General features: G+C 35.2%; 4 protein-coding genes and 2 pseudogenes across 4 annotated transcripts; all 6 read right to left on the bottom strand.

The window, feature by feature from the left end:
- Nucleotides 1-595: 595 nt before the first annotated feature.
- Nucleotides 596-6,872, bottom strand: LOC129904969 (ras-related protein Rab11D). Its single transcript, XM_055980374.1, has 2 exons — nt 6,528-6,872; nt 596-1,283 (listed from the first exon to the last, which is right to left on the bottom strand). Exons 1-2 carry the CDS (start codon nt 6,752-6,754, stop codon nt 842-844), a joined length of 669 nt encoding a protein of 222 aa, XP_055836349.1. The 5' UTR covers nt 6,755-6,872; the 3' UTR covers nt 596-841.
- A 2,285-nt stretch (nt 6,873-9,157) lies between these two features.
- Nucleotides 9,158-10,232, bottom strand: LOC129904968 (receptor kinase-like protein Xa21; annotated as a pseudogene).
- Nucleotides 10,233-10,309: 77 nt separating this feature from the next.
- On the bottom strand, nt 10,310-14,734 carry LOC129869950 (probable leucine-rich repeat receptor-like protein kinase At1g35710). The gene is made up of 7 exons (XM_055944505.1): nt 14,564-14,734; nt 14,166-14,208; nt 13,297-13,376; nt 11,083-11,874; nt 10,979-10,992; nt 10,386-10,872; nt 10,310-10,318 (listed from the first exon to the last, which is right to left on the bottom strand). Exons 1-7 carry the CDS (start codon nt 14,732-14,734, stop codon nt 10,310-10,312), a joined length of 1,596 nt encoding a protein of 531 aa, XP_055800480.1.
- A 481-nt stretch (nt 14,735-15,215) lies between these two features.
- LOC129869951 (receptor kinase-like protein Xa21) lies at nt 15,216-16,049 on the bottom strand (annotated as a pseudogene).
- A 77-nt stretch (nt 16,050-16,126) lies between these two features.
- LOC129869952 (LRR receptor-like serine/threonine-protein kinase FLS2) lies at nt 16,127-20,128 on the bottom strand. Its single transcript, XM_055944506.1, has 7 exons — nt 19,924-20,128; nt 18,712-18,763; nt 17,568-17,858; nt 17,186-17,526; nt 16,928-17,094; nt 16,203-16,829; nt 16,127-16,135 (listed from the first exon to the last, which is right to left on the bottom strand). The coding sequence occupies exons 1-7, from the start codon at nt 20,126-20,128 to the stop codon at nt 16,127-16,129; spliced, it is 1,692 nt and encodes a 563-aa protein (XP_055800481.1).
- A 3,386-nt stretch (nt 20,129-23,514) lies between these two features.
- LOC129869953 (receptor kinase-like protein Xa21) lies at nt 23,515-24,465 on the bottom strand. Its single transcript, XM_055944507.1, has one exon. It carries the CDS (start codon nt 24,457-24,459, stop codon nt 23,515-23,517), a length of 945 nt encoding a protein of 314 aa, XP_055800482.1. The 5' UTR covers nt 24,460-24,465.
- Nucleotides 24,466-24,569: the final 104 nt, after the last annotated feature.

The following is a 24,569-nucleotide window of genomic DNA, read 5'->3' on the forward strand; positions in this document are numbered from 1 at the left end:
TAATAACAATCTAATAGTAATATTTTTGTATCTCAGAAAATAAAAGTAATATAATTACAAATAAAACACAATCACTTATTTTGCAATGATTTATATTTATTAAAAATATATATGAATATCAAAATTTGAAATATTGAACTACAAAAATATCCCTAAAATATTAACAAATGATTATACTTTTAAGAGTTAAAATGCTTGTTTTAGAGTAAAAGTACTCGACAAATTTTTTAGCTTTTTCAAAGGAAAAAAATATGTTATTGAGTACAACAAACACAGATTATTGCTCTTAATATTGCCAAAAATGTTAAGTCAAATTAATTAATCAAACACAAATAGTTACTTCCAAAAATTAATTTCCCAAAAAAACACTTTTGACAAAAAACTCTCTCCAAAATAAGTATATTTCTCTCAAAAAAAATACTTTCCTGAAAAAACACTTTAGACAATAAACACTCTTCTAAATAAGTATATTTCTCGAAATTTGACCAAACAGATTACTAATTGTCAAAATCACGTTTAGCTCCTCATCATATTTTTTTTTTGGCCTCAAGAATTCAACCACATTTAGATCAATTGCTCCCAAGAAAATTGAATATGAAGCTAACAACAAACATATTATAACTTGTAAAAGCACATATACTCTGCTGCTGTTGTCCTCAGTCCTCATTCCACACAGAGAACAATCTAAACATTTCCTTTCATTAAAAAACATCACAAAAACAAAATGAATTTACAACCAAATACATGAAATTTTCAAGAATTACTCTCAGTGAAACTATGAAGCTTTAATACTCAAAAATTTTCACCTGAAAAAGTTAAAGAAACGCCGAATCCCGATATTTCAAGATCTACAACATGCTTTCTTTTCTGGGATGACTTGTGCAGGACCAGGTACAAGAATCTTCTTCCCAGATAAAGATGCAGGATTCCCATTAGACTGATTCTCATCTGCAGCAAGATTCTTCTTGTTTACGATGTTGAAGATCTCTGTCAACACAGTTGAGAATGCATCCTCCACGTTTGTCGCTTCCAATGCAGAAGTCTCTAAGAAAAACAATCCTTCTTTCTGAGCAAACTCCATAGCATCCTCGGTAGGGACAGCTCGTTGGTCTTTGAGATCTGTTTTGTTTCCGATCAGAATGATCACGATATTCCTATCAGCATGTGCGCGCAACTCTTCCAGCCAACGGGGTATGTGATCAAATGTTTGGCGTTTTGTTATGTCATAAACTAACATAGCTCCAACAGCTCCCCTGTAGTATGCGCTTGTGACAGCTCTATATCTGAAAATCACAAGGAAATGATTAAATCAGTTACGGAATTGTTAAGTCTCTACTCCACTTATCGAGTGTAAAAGCAGTCCTAGACAAGGAAAAGTGTTAAATGTGGAAATAAAGCTAATCAAATCCCTAATGCGATATCAGTGAGTCGGGACCATCAACACTTGGTAACAAGTATTTATAAGAGCTGGTGAGAATCCAGAAGGGCATACTTAAATACTAAACTCTAATAGACCACTTGGTAGTGCACTTGTACAATAGTAATTTGATAGTAGCATAGATGTTTCTTTCGAATAAATACAGCATCGATAACAGGCATACATAATACATTGCACATTAATAAGAAGGAAGAAACTAGTAACCAGAAAAGCCATATTTAATCCCAAATCTCAACTAGCATTGATGTTTTAGAATGTTACAATTCATTCCCTATAATATTGACCAACTCCAATTTGAAGTGTCTCAATGTGGCCTTTTTGTCCAAAACTTGGAGTATTATATACTATAGAGGAACCTGTCTTATAGGGGTTATTTTTAAGAAGACTGAACAAAAAGAAGCAGAGGGAAGCTGGCAAAGAAAACTGATATATCCTCCAAAGTTAGACTTGACAATGTGGCTACTAGCATGAACTCATTATGTGGATGCTGATGCCAATCCCTAGACATAACTTGGTGCAAGGGACAAATGCACCACCAAAGCCAAGATTCAAGCCACACAAGTGAGCCTGTACTGATAACTTTGGAAATGAGGTCTTCATCTCTGTATTCATTTTGAAATGAAGCTGTTTGTTATAAGACTTATAAAATAAAGCTGTTGGTCTGGAATGATTTGATGACTAATAGGACACGCAACGAACAAGAACTTGAACAGTGTCAAACTCAACTTAACACCAAGGTCTTTTGGTGAAATACACGAGAGTGTAGTAGAATCGAGTTAAAAGAAGGAGAAGATTAAGGATAGGCATGGAGGGCCAATATCCTTTTCAACCTGAGATAGATGAGGATACAGTACTAGCAAAGTAATTGAAGATGGTTGGACCAATACCGGAGATCCTGGTGACGACAAAAAATGGTAAAAGACTATTTCTTTCAAAACTGGGTTGCCAGCAGACATCTTTAGCAGCTTTCGGTGAACCATATCTACTAGGATTGCGATGGTCATGACACCATATGAAGAACAATTTAGAGAGATAAACAAAGGACTATATTTTTGATATTGAGAGAGAACCAAAATTTTGAGGATGTGTAAAATTGTTTCTGAGAGCAATGTCTCAACCCTTGTGCATCTATATCCCTGTTTTATTACAATGACTTCCGATCCCGTATCAGAAAAAATGGGGCCTAATTTATAGATAAACCAGCTAAGTAGTTGCCTAATACTAATCAAGTAGTTACCCTATAAATCCCGACATTCACCATCAATTTTATCGCAGTTTCCTCTCTGGTCCTAGCTTAGATGCAGATAACCTTAGTAGTTACCATCAAGACTCGTGATGACGTAAATAATTTATAGAAAGAGCGGAGTTGACGCCATTCTTATTCACCTAAAGGGGTGACAGGGAGCAGTTTGTAATCTACATTTTCTACGGGATAATACAAACATTTTAATACTATCCATTTAAATCTATGATGGGGCAACTTGAAATCTAGACTAAACCTTTATGGCTTGTGCACTTTAAGACCAAAAATAGCAGATGAACCTATAGCTTTCTTGTCCAATGATATGATACTTGAACAATTATAGCTCACAGCTATTTACAAATTCAGCAATATATATTTCTCGATAGGTAACTTTACAAAGGTTGAGTGACAAAAGGACAGAAAAATTTCACATTATAGTGAAGAGAAAAACAATAGTTCAAGGAATTAGAGTGGTTTAAGGGCTATCTGGTTCCCATCAAACTGGATGGAAACAAAAACCGGTACAGGCAATCTATCAACCTAATCTACAATATCCAGGACAGATGCCTTTTGAATTCAAAAGTACATCAAACAATAGATAAGAGAACGCATTTGGCAAACAAAGAACAATGAGTAGAAGCACCCCCCCCCCCCAGCATAAGCAAAGGATTCATGCACAAAGCAGTCCCTGGGTTGCTAGAGGAACCAGATCTAACAGATCCAACCACACATAAGTAGAAGCAAGTGGGCAATGCAAATAAGAAAGTTGGCTCTACAAGTGTTAAACAACTATCAATACGAAGATATTTGAGCTTCAGGCCTATAATTCTGCATATGGTGCAAAATCTTGAAGAAAACGTAGGACCGAGCCTACCCAACTCAGTCAGTTCAACTCATTCGTCAAAAATCTAGGCCTGAATCTACTCAACTTGGCCAAATATTGTTGTTGAGTTAAAATGATATTTTACATATGATTCTACTCAAGACACATGGCAGTTCAATTTTAAACCAATTCTAAAATATTAAAATAAATAACTAAGTAATGACAATTGAAAACCAAACATAATACTCTTAGGGGTCATTTGGTATGAGGAAAAAGGGATAACAATCCTAGGATAAAATGCAGGATTGTTTTATCCTGCTTCTGGTTAGGGGTATTAGTTAGTCCCGAAATTAGTTATCCCACCATTTATACTACAATGATGGGATAAGTTATCCCATATATATGGTGAGATAACTTATCTCATGAATTATCCCAATCCATGAGATGTCTCATATAACTTTGTCTATCCCATCCTTCATACCAAACGACCCCTAGAAAATTATATATTTATGCCCTTTAGTAGTCCAAAGAAAGTCGTAATTTTTATGAGTACCAAAGAAAGTCGTAATTTTTATGTGTATCTTCTATAATACATAGGCGAGTGAATCTTAAATTTGGAGTTGGACTAACTATTTGCTTTAGTTCACTTTTTCTCATCGATTTGAGTGTGAGTTTTGAGAAGATGCATGTTGACATCCAATTTTGTCCCGTCCTCCTTCCAACTTATTTATTTGCAATTCTGATACCTTTCATAAAATAAGAACGCTTATTCTTTTATTCTCCTACAATTAACAGTTTTCAATATCATTGTTATACATATTATTAATATGATCTTCTTCATTATTCAACCATCATCATCACTTCTCAATATTACTCCCTATAATTCAATTTATTTGTCTTACTTTTCTTTTTAGTCCGTCACCAAATGAATGTGTTTTTTCCTTTTTGGCGACTCTTTAATTCTAACTTATCACATTCAAGACCACAAGATGAAAGGACATTTTGGTATATTTTACATATTTTTAGTTTAGGACCACAAGATTCAAATCAAAAGTCTTCTTTACTTAAACTCCATGCCAAGTCAAAGCCATACAAACAAATTGAATCGAAGGGAATATTATTATTCTCATTTTAATATTATCATCAATGGTCATTTTTTAACATTTTAATTTATCTTTCAGAAAAAGGCATCACATTTTTGTTTATTCAATTAACAATTGCATTTCTTAATTTTGTAAATTTTATCTATATATATACATTTTATCTAGGTTTATTGTAGCCCTTTATTTCTAATTTAACAACCAGAGCTCCTCCATATGTAAGACCCCCATAATATTATCCCCTTTAGATTTTTTAACCTTACTAGTATCTAGTAGGTTAATAAGACCTTAAAACAGAGTTTATGTTTAATGATATAGTTGATAAGTAGGTGCCCTAATTCACCTAATTAATTAGGTGGCGATTGCTTGAGTTAATTAACCCGGAAATCTCCAATATGTAGTACTCAATTTTTACTGGGTTAAAATAGAGTATAACAGCTTGACGATGCCCTTTGGGAAATTAGGTTTTAAACATCACAAACTTACGTGAATATTTAAGTTGTTGAATGTTTTGTTTGTTTTGATTATTGCCATAACTTTTTCCCTTATGTTAATTTTTCCATAATGTAATAATGTGCTACTGCTTTCCTTAACTGTCATTACCTTCATACTTCTCCCACTTCTGAAAAAATCACACTATCACATGTACACGTGATGTGTGTTTTGCACACCTGCAAAAAAAATTCAAATTCCCAAATCTTAGAAGAGTATGCATATGCACAAGGTGTCCAGATTATCAATGTGATCCTGTGGCCTTCTCACTCGAGTAATCCGCTAAGAAACCTTGAGTCTAGTAAACCAACTCATACAAAGACCTAAGATAGAGTTGTGCCTCCACTTCAAATATTTTCCAACCCACCTAAAGTATATTCATGCATATGACTTAATTTAAAATGGGTTCAACCAAAACCCTTTCATCGAAAATTTACACTATTCAAAGCAAAAGGGTCAAAGTCGAAACTTTTAAATATATTTAACTTGTTGAATCCCCTTGAAATCACGGAATTTTCTAGTGGAGTAGCAGAGGGAGATCAAAATTTGCTTAAGATCATAAGTGTTTAAATCCTAAATGTGACTTTCCTATACTTCTTTTAATCCCCTTGTCAAAATTCCTGGCTCCGTCACTCTATCATGTTCAAAATCATGCCAAAAGTTTGATCTTTTACTCCTAATCCTTCCATTCTCTTTTTGGTGAGAGGGGAAGTAGTAATAGAAATGTTCAAGTTATATGCACCATCAATATAATGATTTTTATAACACCATCATCATAATTTAACCTATTATAGCAGTTCACATACCATTTATTCAAGGTTACCAATCAAATACTATTTTAATAGAGTTAATTGAAATCAAATAATATGATTGTGTAAATATTCAGTTCATCCAACTTAAACTCGCACAAAATGAAAAGAAACAAATTATCACCAACAAGGTAAAAGTTCACATAGTCAACCAACTAAGCTACTAAAATTCCTCGAGTTCGCGGTAACACAAGTCTATTTTATTTTTTAAAATTGGGGCTAGGGAAAAGGGAGGGAATTCCAAGTTCGGGAATCAAATGCTCACCAACAAGGTGAAAGTTCAGGTAGCTACTAAGATTCTTTCAGTTCACAGTAACACAATTTTATTTTCTTGTTTAAAATTGGGGCTGGGGAAAGGGGAGGGAATTCCAAGGTTGGGAATCAAACTCTCACGAACTGAGCTACTAAGATTCCTTTGGTTTGCATTAACACAATTTATTTTATTCTTTAAAACTGGGGTTGGGCAGGAGGGAATTCCATGGTTGGAAATCAAACCCTCACCATTAAGGTAAAAGTTCAGATAGTAAACCAACTTAGCTACTAACCAACTGAACTACTAAGCTTTCCGAGTTTGGGGTAACACAACAAGAATCAAAGTGTCAATAAAAGAAAAAATTGATACCGTTCTTGACCAGCAGTATCCCAGATCTGAGCTTTAACAGACTTGTGCTGTATCACAAGTGTTCGTGTCTGGAATTCAACCCCAATTGTTGCTTTAGAATCGAGGCTAAATTCGTTACGAGCAAATCTAGCTAGTATCTGAGACTTCCCTACAGCTGAATCACCGATTAACACCACTTTGAATACATAATCTATCTTCTGGCTCGAATCCCCATAACCACTCGCCATTGATTTCTCTGCAAAATCAGCAGCTGAAAATGGAAGGGAGAGAGGCGTGGTGGGTGAGGGGTGGAAACAGAGGAGATGAAGATCTTTGCTTAGTCTTTGCTGGACCCCTGTCTTTATTCTTTCCCTTTTTCTAATTTATTATTTCAAAAAAAGTAAAAAACAAAAATAATTGAGCGATTATCGCGTGTGCAAGTTTCAAAATCTGAGTTATAACTAACTATTTACCTAAACACATTTCAATTATCAGTTGTGCGAATTTCTTACCCAAAATTTCACTATCGTTCAAGTAAGAAAAAAGAATAATTGATAGTTAATGTGTGTTTTGATGTATAGTTGGTGGTAATACTTCAGTTGCACACCTGTCATTTCAGATATGAATGTCAAAAAAAAAAAGATACTCTAGGTGTGGTTTTGATTTATTCATGCTTTTTTTTTTACTCAAAAATAATATTAGAGGGATTGAGAGACGATAGTTTATCCTGTAGCGGACATTAGCAGTTCGAGTTTGCTTATCTCCAATTCGTGAACTTAATCGATACAACACATTAGAACGCCCTGTTAATAATTTTTTACTCCGACAACATCTAGGGTTGCTCAAACACCAGATATATCTTTAACCCTTCTCCTCTTACTAACACTACTAAATGATTTTGTTAATTATGATTAATACCAAATATATAAACATTGATTTTAAATTTAAATACATCAAAACCTTTATAATCATCATTATTTTACAAGTTTCATATCTAACCTATTTGATGTTTATAGAACCCCTAATCTACATTGTTCTCATATTAGGATCTGGTCTTTCATCACCTCACTGTGTAAAATTCACCACTAGCGGCCACTATTCCCTCTTAATCATATTCTTAGAAAAGGATCGAAGAAAAGTTACTCAATTGAAATACAACAATAATTCAGCATAAATAAAGACTTGTTTTTTTTTTTTTAAATTCTAGAATTTGGAGAGGCTTAATTATGATAAGAGAGAATCAAAAGGAGCAAATTTTTTATACCTGGTGCAATGTATCCAAGAGTACCCAATGTCTCCGTATAAGCCATGGACTTGATTACGGCTAAAATTTTAGAGATCCCATAATCACCAACATGAGCCACCATATCTTCATCCAAAAGAACGTTGGTTGGCTTTAGGTCGCAATGAACTATTGGAGTGTCATTACCATTATGTAGATATTCAATTGTCATAGCTGCATCAAGCATTACAATGCTGATCATTAGGCGTGTGGGGTATGACCTGGCCAAGTTTGGAGGCAAACAGAGTCAATCGACTAATTATCGAATAATCAGTGGACAAAAAGGCCTAAAATCCTCAAAACCTGTTTTGTGATACCAAGTGATGTTCCTCTGTATAATGTCCACTAGGAAATCTTCTTCTTAATTAGCTCATTTCCTGTTCTGCAGCTAAAGTCGAAATAATACAGTAACAAGTACAAGGAAATGAAAAGTTCTCAGTTCACTAATTGTTTATTTCACCCGACACTATCACAAAGAGTTCAAAAGAAGTTTATTGAATACAAATGAAGAAGCTAATGAACAAAAGCAAAATAGTGCAGCTAAACACCTTTATTAATTTAATTCTGGTTTCTTTCAAGCTAGCAATCAAAACATAATTACAAATAGATAAAGTAAAAACAGGTTCTAAACCACTCAAATGAAATTACAAACAACACATGACTCCAAGTAGTACTATACAACGACCTTACTGAAGGAACCAGGTAAACGAAAGCATCATATTAACTTGCAGCTCAGAAAAGAACACCATCGCAAGAGATGCTAATCACTTCTATGTTTCCAAAAATGTGTTCTTGATTTTGTTAAGCCTCTTGACTACATCTTTCATGGTTATTCTTGATTCTGGCATTTCCTTTGTGCAGTCTAAAGCCAATTCTATCATGGACACAATGCAGACTTCACTTTTAGAAGTGATTTGTTCTTCCTCAGAAAAAAGATTGGAATCCACAACGTCCGTAATAGTCCCTGAAAATGATTGTGTGATCCATTTCCTCAAGTCAAGATTTTCATTACATATCTCTTCATCATTTGGCCTTCTTTTGGTCAAAACCTCCATCAACATGATGCCGTAACTATAAACATCACCACTAGTGGACACTATTCCCTCCAAGACATATTCTTAAAAGAACGAAAAATGAAAAAGAATTACTTATTTGAATATTAACAATAGTGCTCGTACTAACAAAGACATGCTTTTTATTTAGTTCTAGAATTTGCAAGGGCTTGATTTAGATAAGAAAAAATCAAATAGAAAAGTTATAAGTGAGAAAGAAAGAGATTAGTATACCTGGTGCAATGTATCCAAGAGTGCCCAATGTCTCCGTATAAGCCACGGACTTACTTATTCCTAAAATTTTAGAGATGCCAAAATCACCAACACGAGCCACCATATCTTCATCCAAAAGAACGTTGGCTGGCTTTAAATCGCAATGAACTATTGGAGGGACATGGCCATGATGTAGATATTCAATTGCCATTGCCGCGTCAAGCATTATGGCGACTCTTTGATGAAGATTCAAGTGACAATCTTCTCTGTACAACCGATTCTCAAGACTCCCGCTGGGCATATATTGCAGAACAAAGGCTCTTATATAGTCACTAGAACATGTAGTAATCACCGGAACAAGATTTCTATGTCTAACATTTCTCAGCACTTCGCATTCGGTATCAACCTCTTGCATACTTGCTCATTTTCCAAATCCAGAAGCTTTATTGCCACTACACTTCCACCAGATAATGTGCCTTTGTACACAGAGCCAGAGCTTCCCTCACCAATTAAATTGGATCCATCAAAATTATTTGTTGCTCGTTGAATCTCGTGAAAAGAAACTAATTGATGAGTCCTGATCTCCGGTACCTTTTCAACATTTTTGGACTTTCCTTTCTTCTGTCGTTTCATTATCCAAATTGAAACCAACAAGAATATCAGAAAGGATAAGATAACCACTGGAGTAACAATTTTTAGCACAACCTCCTTAAGCTTTGATTGTTTTCCAGGATTAGTGATAGCACAAGCAGGAATCTGCAATATGTGCATTTCGCATAGACCTTTGTTCCCTAGAAATGACCGCAAAGTGGAATTTACAAACACACCACCACTCGGTATTTCACCTTCTAAACCATTAAATCAAACATTAATGCTTTTAAGGTATGAAAGCTTTTCCAAAGACTTAGGAATAGTACCTGACAATGCATTTAAAGACAAATCCAAGTATACTAGGCTTATCAAGTTGGCAAAGGATGATGGAACTTTGCCAAAAAATGAATTGTTGGATAGGTCAAGAGACTGCAGATTTTGGAGTTCCCAACTTGTGCTTGGTATCATGCCTGAAAAGTGGTTACTGGAAAGATATAGTTCTATAATGGCCTTCAGTCCTCTAATATCTGATGGAACTTCTCCCTCTAGAGAATTTCGTGACACACTTAAGTAGAGAGGACCATTCATTTTCCAAAGGCTCAATGGAAGTTTTGATGAAAATTTATTAGAACCCAAAGAAAACAGTTGTAGCATGCTAAGATTTCCTAAGCATTCTGGAATTAAACCAGAGAGCTCATTAACTTGCAGATTTAATTGAACCAAATAAGATAAATGGCATACCGCCTCTGGAATATGTCCCTGCAATTTATTATTATCTAGATACAGCCCTTGGAGTGGTTTAAGCTTACCAACATCAGAAGGAATACTCCCAGTCAAGTTGTTTTTTTGAAAGATTAGGGCTGTAAGACCGCTCATGTTGCCTATACTTGTGGGGATGAGGCCGTTGATGTGTGCATCTACTATATGAAATGTTTCAATAGTAGATGAAAGATTCCCAATAGAATTGGGCAGAACACCATTCAATGGATTGAAACCCACTTCTAGATATCGCAACATCCTACAGTCCGCCAAAGAATTGAAGAATCGCAACTCATGCTCTCTTGGTTCATTGGTAAGTTGATTATCAAATAGGAGCAGTTCTCGCAGCTCACGAAGATTCCCCAAATTAGTAGGAATAGCGCCTGTGAGAAAGTTCTTTGTTAGCGACAGTATCTCAAGCTTGGAAGCATTTGTTAGAACAATGGAATTTCCCCTTCCAGCTGATTGACTCCCAAGTCAAGTTCTTTAAGGTTTGGAAGATGAAGACCTGTAGTGGTTGGAATTTTACTAGAGAGGTTACTGAAATTGAAATCAATAATTTCCAAAGAAGATACGTTGAAAATAGCCTCTGGAATTTGACCAATAAGATTATAATTTTGGTCAAAGGTTAATTGTCTCAAATTTGATAGCTTCCCTAATTCCAGAGGAATTGACCCACCATGCGATTGTTTCCACAATAAAGAATTTTCAGAGTGGAAATATTTCCCAATGAAGCAGGAATAGTCCCTTTTATTCTATTATCTCCAATATAGAACCTCTCGAGCTTGGATAGACAACCAATATTTCTTGGTATGTATCCAGTTATGTTGTTGACAGATATTGACAAAACTTTGAGCTCTGTGAGTTGGCATATGTTGGAAGGAATGCAACCAAAAATTTGGTTCATAGATATACTTAAAAACTTCAGATTTGATACAATATTCCCTTCATCTAGCAAGAGAGGACCATAAAGGCTGTTCATTCCCAGAGTTACAGAAAGTAGCGATGAGATATTAAACAGTGATGTAGGAATGGAACCTGTTAATTGATTATTGACAAAGGACAAATATGCAAGCTGACTCAAATTACCAATCTCCCTAGGAATGTTGCCGTTGATTCTATTATTAGACAAACTGAAGTTGAGCAACTTTGTGGCATTTCCGACAGAAGGAGGGATTATACCTGTGCGGCAATTGTTCCTAAGATTTAAGACCCTGAGTTCTGGTACGTACCATGACCCTTTCAGCATTTCACCTCTGAGTTTATTGAAGGCCAATGAAATTACCTGAACTCTCGGGTGTTGAAATAGACTTGATGGAATACTTCCTTGGAGCTGATTATTTTGAATATCAATCACTCGCAAGCAAGGCAAGTGGCCAAGTTCGTAAGGGATGCCACCATGGAAGTTGTTGTTCTCGAGATTGAGAACACTTGAGAAAGGATAAATTGGCCAAAGACAGGGAAATTGTGCCTTGAAGATGCAAATTAGGAAGAATCAAGGCCACAACCCTTTGCCTTTTTGAACTGCAAGTGACACTAAACCAAGAGCAAAAAGAAGTATTTTTGGTCCAATTATTGGCAAAAAAATGACTGGGACTTGTGACAAGATTTTGAAAATCTAGTAAAGCTTGTTGGTCAGTCTCATTTGAGGAAGCAATTGATATAGAAAATTGAATTAGAAAGATAAGAATCAACAAGAAAATATTCTTCATGCTGTTGGAAGAATCAACAAGAAAAATGTTCTTTTTCAAATGTATTATTCCATTATGTAAGACATAGTCTGATTCGATAGGAAATTTAAGAAGGCATTGAAAACTTTTGAAATTTTTAGTCTTAAACATATCATTACATTTGTATAACTTTAATTTTTTTTTGTCATTATAGATAAAATGAAATATTTAAAGTTAAATATATATTTTTACAAACGTACTAATAAAGTTAAATGGTTTTGATTTCCACAAACGTATTATTGAAATGACATCACATTGAGGAATTGTGTAAACTAAGGGGTAAGGAAATTGATTGAGAAAAGTTGGTCAACTAAAATTATTGATAAAATAAATAATAAAAAACAAAGGGTTGCATTATATATTGTCCAAGACCAAGCCAATGGGAGGTCAAGCAGACAAGTTTGTAAAAATGCATGTTGCTTGACTCTTACCAACCACATACAGAGGGCGTATCCGATTTAAAGTTTATAATTTTTTTACAAAGATTTTAAATTAATATATAATAATAATTGGATTCATATTTTATAAATATTTTTTGAATTTTCCAATATAAATACAGAATTTAAACAAAAGCTATTGAATTCCTTTTGTTCTTGTTCAATCTTTCGCAGAATCCTCAAGTTTCTACTGTCAATTCTAAGTACTACTTTCTGAAATTTCAAAGAAATTCATTTTTTCTACTATAAAAGAAGGAGAAGCAATAGAGGGTGGTATATCATGAAAAGAATGCCAATAACAAGCGCATAAGCTGTCTCCGTTCAGCAGTCGATGTTTTCACTTCTTACTGATTTTATATCATTTGGTAAAAGATTAACTAATTGATTGTATGAACCCTCGTCTACTATTCAAGTAATGATTTTGAATGAATAGTAAGATAATCTATTAATAAGTTAATGCTTACGATACATGGAGTTTACAATGATGTACTTTTTCCGTCTAGTAAAGAGTTATTTTTTCATAATCTAGGAATAGATTGACAGTGGACAAAGAAAAATATTTTTGGCTGAGATGACGGAGGATGATGCTCAAACATTTCGAGAAGAAAGATGCTTCCAGTTGTGGATTAACAGCCTTGGAACTGATACCTACATAAATAATCTATTTAACAGTGTCCGGACTGGGTGGGTACATTGCTTCTTTGTTCGACATTATTTTAGACATACAGGTGGCCAGGTGATCCTCGATAAAATTGCACCAGGATCAGTCAACTGGAAGCAAGCAACAAAATCCCCTATTAAGATGCCTTTTAGAAAAGTTGAGAATTGCAACCAAGTCTATAAGGATCAGGAATGAACTAAATTTCTCCCTTGTGAATGTAGCTGGAAATGATATTGTACAAGGAAATCAAGAAGCTCATATTAGGTAGTGATATTCTGTTTCGAATCACCATTTATTTGCCAGTGTAGCTATACTTTCCCTATTCGACATATCATGCACCGAATATGTTCATTTATGCCCATTTTAGTAGGTCCTCCAACATTTATGCCCATTTTCGAAGAAATGGAAGAGTTCCCACACTTGTATTGAACAAAAAATATTACTTAATGTACGTTAAATCTGAAGCTGTCAAGTACAAGAGACTTACAACCAAACTAATATAAAATGAAGTATCACACTTTTCGGTTCCATCTTCCTTAGAAAATTTGGTATTTAAAACCAATGGAGTAGGAACTGTTTCGCAACTTGCATTCTGAAATTTTTCAGAATCTCCAAGACATATTTTTGCTGATTGATATACTTCCAGCCCCAAAAAATACTTCATCCAAAGCAACTTTTGCTCATCACTTCCTTCAAGAAGCAAATCATATATATATAAAGAAACAATTAGGGAGTGTCTTCACGTCACTTGGAGCCTGCTTTAAATCATATAGAGATTTTTGAAGCTTATACACCTTCCCTTCAATTCAAGAAGATTTACTTGCACTTACATATTAGTACTTGATAATCGTCAGTGTATGTGGCTTAAACTTTGACTGATACTGAAAAACAGGAAGATCAAATTTAAGTTTGAGTATAAATTATATGCACTTACGGTGTAAAACTATTGAATTATTAGGATCTAGTCTTTCATTCACCTGCAAAATCACCAAGTCCAACTAAGTATTACATTTATTAAATAGTTGAATATATCAATTGGAAGAAACTAATGAATCAAAATTGTGAAGTAGAGGCAAACAGAAAGTAAAATAGTACAGCTAAACACCTTCTTAATATTTCTTAATTTTATTCAAGCATTTAAAACATATAAAGACTACTCAAATCTGAAATCACAAAACGAGGGAAATGCAACACTCTGAAGTACAAACAGTACATGTCTCCAGGAAGTACGAACGACTAAAGAAATCAGGTAAACAAAAAGCAACATGTTAACTTGCAGCTCAGAAAGAACACCTCCGAAAGAGATGCTAACTTCTACATTTCAAAAACTACGTTCTTGATTTTGTTAAGCCTCTTGACTACATCTTTCATGGTTATTCTTGCTTCTGGTGTTCCCTTTGTGCAATCTAATGCCAATTCCATCATTGGGGCTATGCAACTTTCACTTTTAGAAGTGATTTGTTCTTCCTCAGAAAAAAGATTGGCATCCACAACGTCCACCATAGTCCTTGAAAATGATTGTGTTATCCATTTCCTCAAGTCAAGATTTTCATTCCATATCGCTTCATCTGTTGGCCTTCTTTTGGTCAAAACCTCTATCAACATGATGCCGTAACTATAAACAGCACCACTAGCAGACACTATTCCCTCTGAGCCATATTCTTAGAAAAATATTTAAGAAAAGTTACTCAATTGAAATACAACAATAATTCTGCATAAATAAAGACTTGTTTTTTTTTTATTTCTAGAAATTGGAGAGGCTTAATTATGATAAGAGAGAATCAAAGAGCGTAGATTTTTTATACCTGGTGCAATATATCCAAGAGTGCCGAAAATCTCCGTATAAGCCATGGACTTGCTTATGGCTAAAACTTTAGAGATCCCAAAATCACCAACATGAGCCACCATATCTTCATCCAAAAGAATTCTGGCTGGCTTTAGGTCGCAATGAACTATTGGAGTAACATGGCAATGATGTAGATATTCAATTGCCATAGCTGCATCAAGCATTACAGTGACTCTTTTATGAAGGTTCAAGTGGCGATCTTCTTTGTACAGCGAATTCTCAAGACTTCCATTGGGCATAAATTGCAGAACAAAAGCTCTTATATAATCACTAGAATATGTAGTAATCACTGGAACAAGATTTCTATGCCTAACATTTCTCATCACTTCGCATTCGGTATCAAACTTCTTCCACATTTGCTCATTTTCCAAATCCAGAACCTTAATGGCTACTGTGTTCCACCAGATAATGTGCCTTTGTACACAGAGCCAGAGTGTCCCTCACCAATTAAATTTGATTCATCAAAATTATTTGTTGCTCGTTGAATCTCGCGATAAGAAACAGTCTCCTTCGGCTTTGATTGTTTTCCAGGATTAGTGATAGCACAAGCAGGAATATCCAATATGTGCACTCCACATAGACCTTTGTTCCCAAGAAATGATTGCTGAGTGGAATTTGCAAACACACCGCCACTCGGTATTTCACCTTCTAAATCATTAAATGAAACATTAATGCTTTTAAGGTATACGAGCTTTTCCAAAGACTTAGGAATAGTACCTGACAATGCATTTGAAGACAAATTCAAGAATTCCAATTTAATAAGTTGGCAAAGGATAATAGAATTTGGCCAAAACACGAATTGTTCGATAGGTCAAGAGACTGCAGGTTTTGGAGTTCCCCAAATGTGCTTGGTATCATGCCTGAAAAGTGGTTACTGTAAAGATATCGTCCTACAATCAGTTCTCCAGTATCTGATGGAACTTCTCCCTCTATACAATTCCATGACACATTTAGAAAGAGAAGACTACTCATTTTCCGAAGGCTCAACGGAAATTTTGATGAAAATTTATTAGAACCCAAATAAAGCTGTTGTAGCATGCTAAGATTTCCTAAGCACTCTGGAATTAATCCAGAGAGCTCATTATCTTCCAGATTTAACATAACCAAATAAGATAAATGGCATACCGCCTCTGGAATATGTCCCTGCAATTTATTGTTTTTTAGATACAGCCCTTGGAGTTGTTTAAGCTCACCAACATCAGAAGGAATACTTCCCATAAAGTTATTTCGTTGAAAGTCTAGAGCTAGCAGACCGCTTATGTTGCCTATACTTGTGGGGATGAGGCCATTGATGTGTGCATGTGACATTTCAAATACTTCAATAGTAGATGAAAGATTCCCAATAGAATTGGGCAGAACACCATTCAACGGATTCAAACCCACTTCTAGATATCGCAACATCCTACAGTCCACCAAAGAATTGAAGAATCGCAACTCATACTCTCTTGGTTCATTGATAAGTTGATTAGTATGTAGGAAGATATCTCGCAGATCACGAAGATTTCCTAAATTAGTAGGAATAGTTCCTGTGAGGAAATTATCACTTAGATCCAGTATCTCAAGCTTGGAAGCATTTGTTATGAACAATGGAGTTTCTGCTACCAGCTGATTGACTCCCAAGTCAAGCACTTTAAGGTTCGGAAGATGAAGACCTGCAGTGGTTGGAATTCTCCCCGAGAGGTTGTTGAAATTGAGAGCAATGACTACCAAAGAAGATCTATTGAAAATAGTCTCTGGAATTTCCCCTTCAAGCTGATTGTGTTGCAATTAAAGTCCTTTAAGGTTCGAAGATGAAGACCTATAGTGGTTGGAATTCTCCCTGAGAGGTTATTGAAACTGAAACTGATTACTTCCATAGAAGATATGTTGAAAATAGCCTCTGGAATTTGACCAATAAGCAAATTTGATAGCTTCCCTAATTCTGGAGGAATTTGCCCCACTATGCGATTGTTTCTACAAACAAGAATATTTAGAGTGGAAATATTTCCCAATGAAGCAGGAATAGTCCCATTTATTGCTACGCCCAATATAGAATATCTCAAGCTTGGATAAACAACCAATATTTCTGGGTATGTCTCTAGTTATGTTGTTGAAAGATATGGTCAAACCTTTGAGCTCTGTGAGTTGGCATATGTTGGAAGGAATGCTACCAGAAATTTGGTTGTAACTTATACTTAAAACCTTCAGATTTGACACAATATTCCCTTCATCAAGCAAGAGACGGCCAGAAAGGCTATTGTTGTACAGACTTACGACACGCAATGATGAGATATTAAACGGTTCTGCGGGAATGGAACCTGTTAATTGATTATCAATCAAGTACAAGTCTGCAAGTTGGCTCAGATTAATGACCTCCTTTGGAATGTTGCCACTTACTCTATTCCCAAACAAACTGAAGTTCATCATTTTTGTGGCATTTCCAATAGAAGGAGGGATTATACCCGTGAGGCTATTGTTCCGGAGATTTAAGACTTAAGTTCGGGTACATACCATGGCCCTCTCCACATTTCACCACCAAGTTTATTGAAGTCCAATGAAATTACTTGAACTCTCTGGTATTGAAATAGACTTGTCGGTATACTTCCTTCCAGCTGATTGTTTTGAATATCAATGACTCGCAAGCGAGGCAAGTGGCCAAGGCCATAAGGTATACTACCGTGGAAGCTGTTGTTCTTGAGATTGAGAACACTGAGAAAGGACAAATTGGCCAAAGACGGGGAAATTGTGCCTTGAAGTTGCAAATTAGGAAGAGTCAAGGCCACAACCCTTTGCCTTTTTAAACTGCAAGTGACGCCGAACCAAGAGCAAAAAGAAGTATTGTTGGTCCAATTACTGGCCAAAAAATGACTGGGACTTGTAACAAGATTTTGGAAAGCTAGTAAAGCTTGTTGGTCAGTCTTATTTGAGGAAGCAAGTGATATAGAAAATTGAATGAGAAAGAGAAAAATCAATAAGACAATGTTCTTCATGCTGTTATTATGCACTTGGAAACAGATTGCTTCAAAGGGATTTGGAAACTTGATTTATGTTTCAAATGTATTAATCCATTATATAGCACCACTTATGTTGTTGACATGACAGAGCAATTGGTATTTGCCCAAGTCTTCACGACATCAAACATTGCAAAGGTAGATATAAGACGCCACTGATGATCATGCAATGAGTATCGGTCAACAGGTTTGTGAGGCGTAGCCTAGCCAAGTTTCGAAGCCAACGAAATTGGTCAACAAATTTTCGGAAAAATGTGTTGATTAACACACAAAAAATGCTTAAAATTTTGAATTTCAATTTCATGAAACTGAAATGTTGAAAAATGAGACACCATTAATAAAAATGCAATGAGTATTGATCATTTGGCTTGTAAAGCTCGGGCTGGCCAAGTTGGAGGGCCAAAGGAGTTGGTCCACTAATTATCATAAATCAGTGGTATAACACACACCAAAACACTTAAAATCTTGAATTCCAATCTCGTGATACCAAAATATTGAAAAAGAAGACACCATTAATGAAAATGAAACGAGCATTTGGGTCCGGCCTGGCCAAGTTTTGGGGCCAATGGAGTCAATAGACTAATTATCGAAGAATCAATGGACTAACATACACGTAAAATACCTAAAATCCTATTTCGTGATACCGAGTCCAAGTGATGTTCCTCTGTACCATGTCCTTTCTTATAAGCTCATTTCCTGTTCTGCATCTAAAGTCCAAGAATACAGTAATTTCTCAATTCACTAATTGTTTATTTTTTTCCACACTATCACAGAGTTCAAAACAAGTTTATTGAATACAAATGAAGAAGCTAATGAATAAAAAGTAAAATAGTGCAGCTAAACACCTTTATTAATTTCATTCTGGTTTCTTTATAGCTAGCATTCAAAACATAATTACAAATAGCTAAAAGTAGAACAGGTACAAAACCACTCAAATGAAATTACAAACAATACATGACTCCAAGTAAGTACTATACGACGACTTTACTAAAGAAACCTAAAAGCATCAGAAAAGAACACTATCGAAAGAGATGCTGATCACTTCTATGTTTCCAGAAATGTGTTCTTGATTTTGTTAAGCCTCTTGACTACTTCTTTCATGGTTATTCTTGATTCTAGCATTTCCTTTGTGCAGTCTAAACCCAATTCTATCATGGAGGCTATGCAGATTTCACTTTGGGAAGTCCCACAACGTAGAGTTTGGGAAGGGTAGAGTGTACGCAGACCTTACTCCTACCAAGGTAGGACTGGTGTTTCCGAAAGACCCTCGGCTCAATAAAAGCATAAAAGCATAATAAGAGGTCAAATAAGGTTAAGAAATTCAAAGCGCTATGGGAAAACAAATAACAAAAGAGTCAGAAATAAAATAGAGTAATCGAAGTATAGAATTATAGAAAGTAATAGATAATAACAGAAATCAGAGCACAAGAAATTGCCATGCGCTAATGCGCCTACGAATATGGAAGAATAACGAGACTATGTACTAGCCTTCTACCCTAATGTGGGTCCTCCACACTCTTCTATCTAATGTCATGTCCCCGATAATAGTCCATAATAGTCCCTAAAAATGATTGTGTGATCCATTTCCTCAAGTCAAGATTTTCATTGCATATCTCTTCATCTGTTGGCCTTCTATTGGTCAAAACCTCCATCAACATGATGCCACAACTATAAACATCACCACTAGTGGATACTATTCCCTCCGAGCCATATTCTTAAAAAATGATTGAAGAAAAGTTACTCAATCGAAATACAACAATAATTTTGCATCAATAAAAACTTGCTCTTTTTACTTGTAGAATTTGGAGAGACTTAATTATGATAAGAGAAAATCAAAGAGAGTAGATTTTTTATACCTGGTGCAATGTATCCAAGAGTGCCCAATGTCTCAGTATAAGCCATGGACTTGCTTATGGTTAATATTTTAGAGATTCCAAAATCACCAACACGAGCCACCATATCTTCATCTAAAAGAACGTTGGTTGGCTTTAGGTCACAATGAACAATTGGAGTAACATTACCATGATGTAGATATTCAATTTCCATAGCTGCATCAAGCATTACAGCGACTCTTTGATGAAGGTTCAAGTGTCAATATTCTCTGTACAACCAATTCTGAAGACTCCCGTTGGGCATATATGTAACACCCCGGATTTGTTTTTTCGCCAAGACTCAAACCATTCTTGTTGTGCATGTAGGATAGCACTCGATGACTTGTAATTCTATATATGAGTTAGGATCAATTCCTAAATATTTGAAGTGTTATATATGTGTTTTATGATCATAAGAGATCTCTAACACCATGCCGAGTCCAAATAATTTCTATCGACTAAGTTTTCGGATGAGTTCATATAAGGGTCAACTTTGAATGACCATATTTCCTAGCATATAATGAATTGGGTGTCCCGTGACCTATCAAATTAAAGGTAATTGAGTCTTCTTTCCAACTCCACTAAGATTGAATTTGTTGGAGTTCGGATTCAAAATCTATTACCATTTTACGATAGACTGTTACTGCAGAAAATTCAGGCATGGCGCTCCAGTGGAGCCCGACACCACTATAGCGCCAGAAACTAGCCTCAGTTGTTTGGCCCTTGGCGCAACACGTTACTACTGCACTTGCAGGTTTTTGGATGCATTTTGTAGATTTTTTTGGAGAAAAGGACATTATGGACCTTTCCCACCCATCCTATATCTAAAACATTACCTACTATCACCATTTCCGCCCCCACGTCAATTTCTAAGAGTTTTCTCTCCAAAACACCCAAGAATGGTGAGAGCAAGATTTGAGAGAAGAAGAAGAAGAGCTAGGTGTCAAGCCATTCCTTCAAGTCTTGATTTCCTCCGATTTCTAGGTATATAAGGCTAACCTAAAATATGGACTGAGTTCTTCCATATGCCCCATAGATGTGTTGGATGAAGATTGTGAAAGGCTTGAACCTTCTATGAAGGTTTTCTTGAAATTTTCCTAAACTCTAGAATATTTTTATATACTAGTAATTGATTGATGATTTTTATGACTTAAATTCTTGAATAATTGTCTTTCATATTTATTTTACAAACCGTAGTTACATATTGACTACAATGAATTTTTATATATAAATTAATATGCATTAATCTTGTTCTTGAGTTTTGTTGGGAGTATGGATTCATGTATTCATTCACATGAATCCAAGATGAGACTTCTTTTTGTCATAATTGTCTTGAGGTTGAGATTGATGGTTTTTGTGTGTATATATATTAATTGGAATGAAAAAAATGAATTGGAATAGTTATGAATGTGAATAACATAAAAAGGAACGAAACCTTGGTAGAGCTAGAATGTCCTTTTGTCTCTATAAATTGAACATAGAATTAAATAAGGATTTTTGTTGCAAGATGTTTGATGATGATGTTTGATATGAAATGGATTGGAGTTTAATGTGACTAAATGATATGTGATTTGCATAATTTGATTTGATTTGAGTCATATGAGTATAAATGATTGTTTTGAGAATGAGTTTTAAATAAATGATTTGTGAACATTTTTTAAATAAACTATTTATACACTATTTTGAGTTTAAAGAATGATTATTTTCATCTTTGATTTAAAAAGAGTTTAAGTATGAGTTGAGTTTGAGAAGTCTTTTAATTATTTTTGAACATGAGTATTTTGAGTATAAACGAGTTGAGTATTTTTACATAAAAAATGCCTATTTTGAGTTTGAGTTGAGGAGTTGAAATTATGTTTTAAATGCATCTAATATTTTCTGCATTCATTGTGTTGAGATGGCATCAAATTCAAAAAAAAAGAGTTTGATGATTGAGATGAGTTGATTGTGAATGAAGGTCCAATGAGACCAGATTGATTGAATTTTGAAAAGAGTCCAATGAGACTAAATGAGTTGATTTGAAACTAAGTCCTAAGAGACTAACTGAGTATTTTGAGTATTTTACTCACTTGATAGATATGAGCATATTGAGTCTTGGGAGGAGTATTGAACACTGAATTGGGTAAGAGTATAGTCCATACTCGAATCCCATGAACTACGTAGCCAACGTAGGAAGGGATTGGACCATTAAAGTCGGATGTTTTCCATTTTATTGTCCTGAAATAATAGGACTTGATTGATTGATGGATCTATGATTGGTTGATTCGTTCATACCCTGGCAAAGTATGAACGGGCGTGGCAACAACGTCGGCTTGTTGTACTATCACTAGCTCATAGGTGATGGTTGTCGGTTAGAGAAACTCTCAATTGAGTGGATTGTGCTTGATATGATTGGTTTAATTGTGATTGTAGATGATTGAGTTGAATTGTAACACATTGCTATATTCTAATTTGCATATCTATTGAATTGAGTCCTTTGACTTTATTATTGAGTTGATTGTACATGATTGGATTAAATTGGATGATATGTGATTGGATTGTACATGATTGGATAAGATTGTATGTGATTGGATTGTACATGTTTAGATCAGATTGTTTGTGATTGGATAGGATTGAATTGGATTGTACAAGATTGGATTGGATTGAATATGATTGAATTGGATTGGATGGTATGTGATCGAATTGTAAATGATTGGATTGAATTGGATTGTACATGATTGGATCGGATTGTATGTGATTGGATTGTATATGATTGGATTGGATCAGATCGGCTTGTATATGATTGGATTGGAGTAGATTGTATATGATTGGATTGGATCGGATCGTATACAATTGGATTGGATCGGATTGTATATGGTTGGATTGGATCGGATTGTATATGATTGGATTGGATCGGATTGTATGTGATTGAATTGGATGTTATATGATTGGTGTCTGTGTAAACTGTGTTCTAACTTTAGACTTATGACACCTTGATTGAGTATCTCTTATCTTTTTGAGTTGAGATATTTGAATCGGTATTGTTTCATTCTGCCATATTATATACTCGTACATTCCATGACTGACATCCATTTGGACTTGCATCATTTTATGATGCAGAGACAGGTTTAAGAGATCATCAAAAGGCGCACCGTTGAGGATTTGTTCACACTCAGCTTATTGGTGAGTCCTCCCCTACATTCGGAGGATACCACTTAAGTTATTCTTGGGTAGAGTTAGTCTTTTCATTCTGATTTGAGGTAACCATGAACCTGTCATTGGCGCCAATTAGATAGTAGTGATAGAGGCTTCATAGACTATATAGTGATGGGTCGATTGAGTATTTTAAATTTCTTGAATTGTTCTTGTCAAACTATTTAACGACATAGATTGGAGATTGATTTGTTGGTCCATGACCTTTCTTTCTTGAGTTAAATTGTCGATTAGGATTGTCCACCTAATTATTTCTTTATTTTAAGCCTTCCGCTGATTGATTGAGTGAATGGATGTGTGATTAGATCAAGTGGTTCGCTTGAAGACCAGCAATGGTCTTCAAGTGCCGGCCACGTCTAGGGTACCCTCCCGGGGCGTGAAAATTTATCGCAGAACAAAGGCTCTTATATAGTCACTAGAACAAGTAGTAATCACTGGAACAAGAATTCCGTGTCTAACATTTCTCATCACTTCGCATTCAGTATCAAACCTTCTGCATAATTGCTCATTTTCCAAATCCAAAACCTTTATCGCCACTACATTTCCACCAGATAATGTGCCTTTGTACACAGAGCCAGAACTTCCCACACCAATTAAATTTGATTCATCAAAATTATTTGTTGCTCGTTGAATCTCGTGATAAGAAACAAATTGATAAGTCCCGATCTCCGGTACTTTTTCCACATCTTTGGACTTTCCTTTCTTCTGTCTTTTCATTATCCAAATTGAAACCAACAAGAATATCATAAAGAATGAAATAACCACTGGAGTAACAATTTTTAGCACAATCTCCTTTAGCTTTGATTGTTGTCCAGGATTGGTGATAGCACAACCAGGAATCTCCAATATGTGTGCTCCACATAGACCTTTGTTCCCGAGAAATGATTGCAGAGTGGAATTTGCAAACACACCGTCACTGGGTATTTCACCTTCTAAACCATTAAATGAAGCATTAATGCTTTTCAGGTACGAGAGTTTTTCCAATGACTTAGGAATAGTACCTGACAATGCATTTAAAGACAAATTCAAGAATTCCAAGCTTATCAAGTTGGCAAAGGATAAAGGAATTTGGCCAAAAAATGAATTGTTCGATAGGTCAAGAGACTGCAGGTTTTGGAGTTCCCCGAATCTGGTCGGTATCATGCCTGAAAAGTGGTTACTGTAAACATATAGTTCTACAATGGCTTTCAGTCCTCCAATATCTGATGGAACTTCTCCCTCTATAGAATTTTGTGACACGCTTAGATAGAGAAGGCCACTCATCTTCCAAAGGCTCAACGGAAATTTTGATGAAAAATTATTAGAACCCAAAACAAGATATTGTAGCATGCTAAGATTTCCTAAGCATGCTGGAATTGAACCAGAGAGCTCATTACCATGCAGAATTAATTTAACCAAATTGGATAAATGGCATACGACTCTGGAATATGTCCCTGCAA

This window comes from Solanum dulcamara, chromosome 10 (genome assembly GCF_947179165.1).
Source record: "Solanum dulcamara chromosome 10, daSolDulc1.2, whole genome shotgun sequence".
Lineage (NCBI taxonomy): Eukaryota > Viridiplantae > Streptophyta > Magnoliopsida > Solanales > Solanaceae > Solanum > Solanum dulcamara.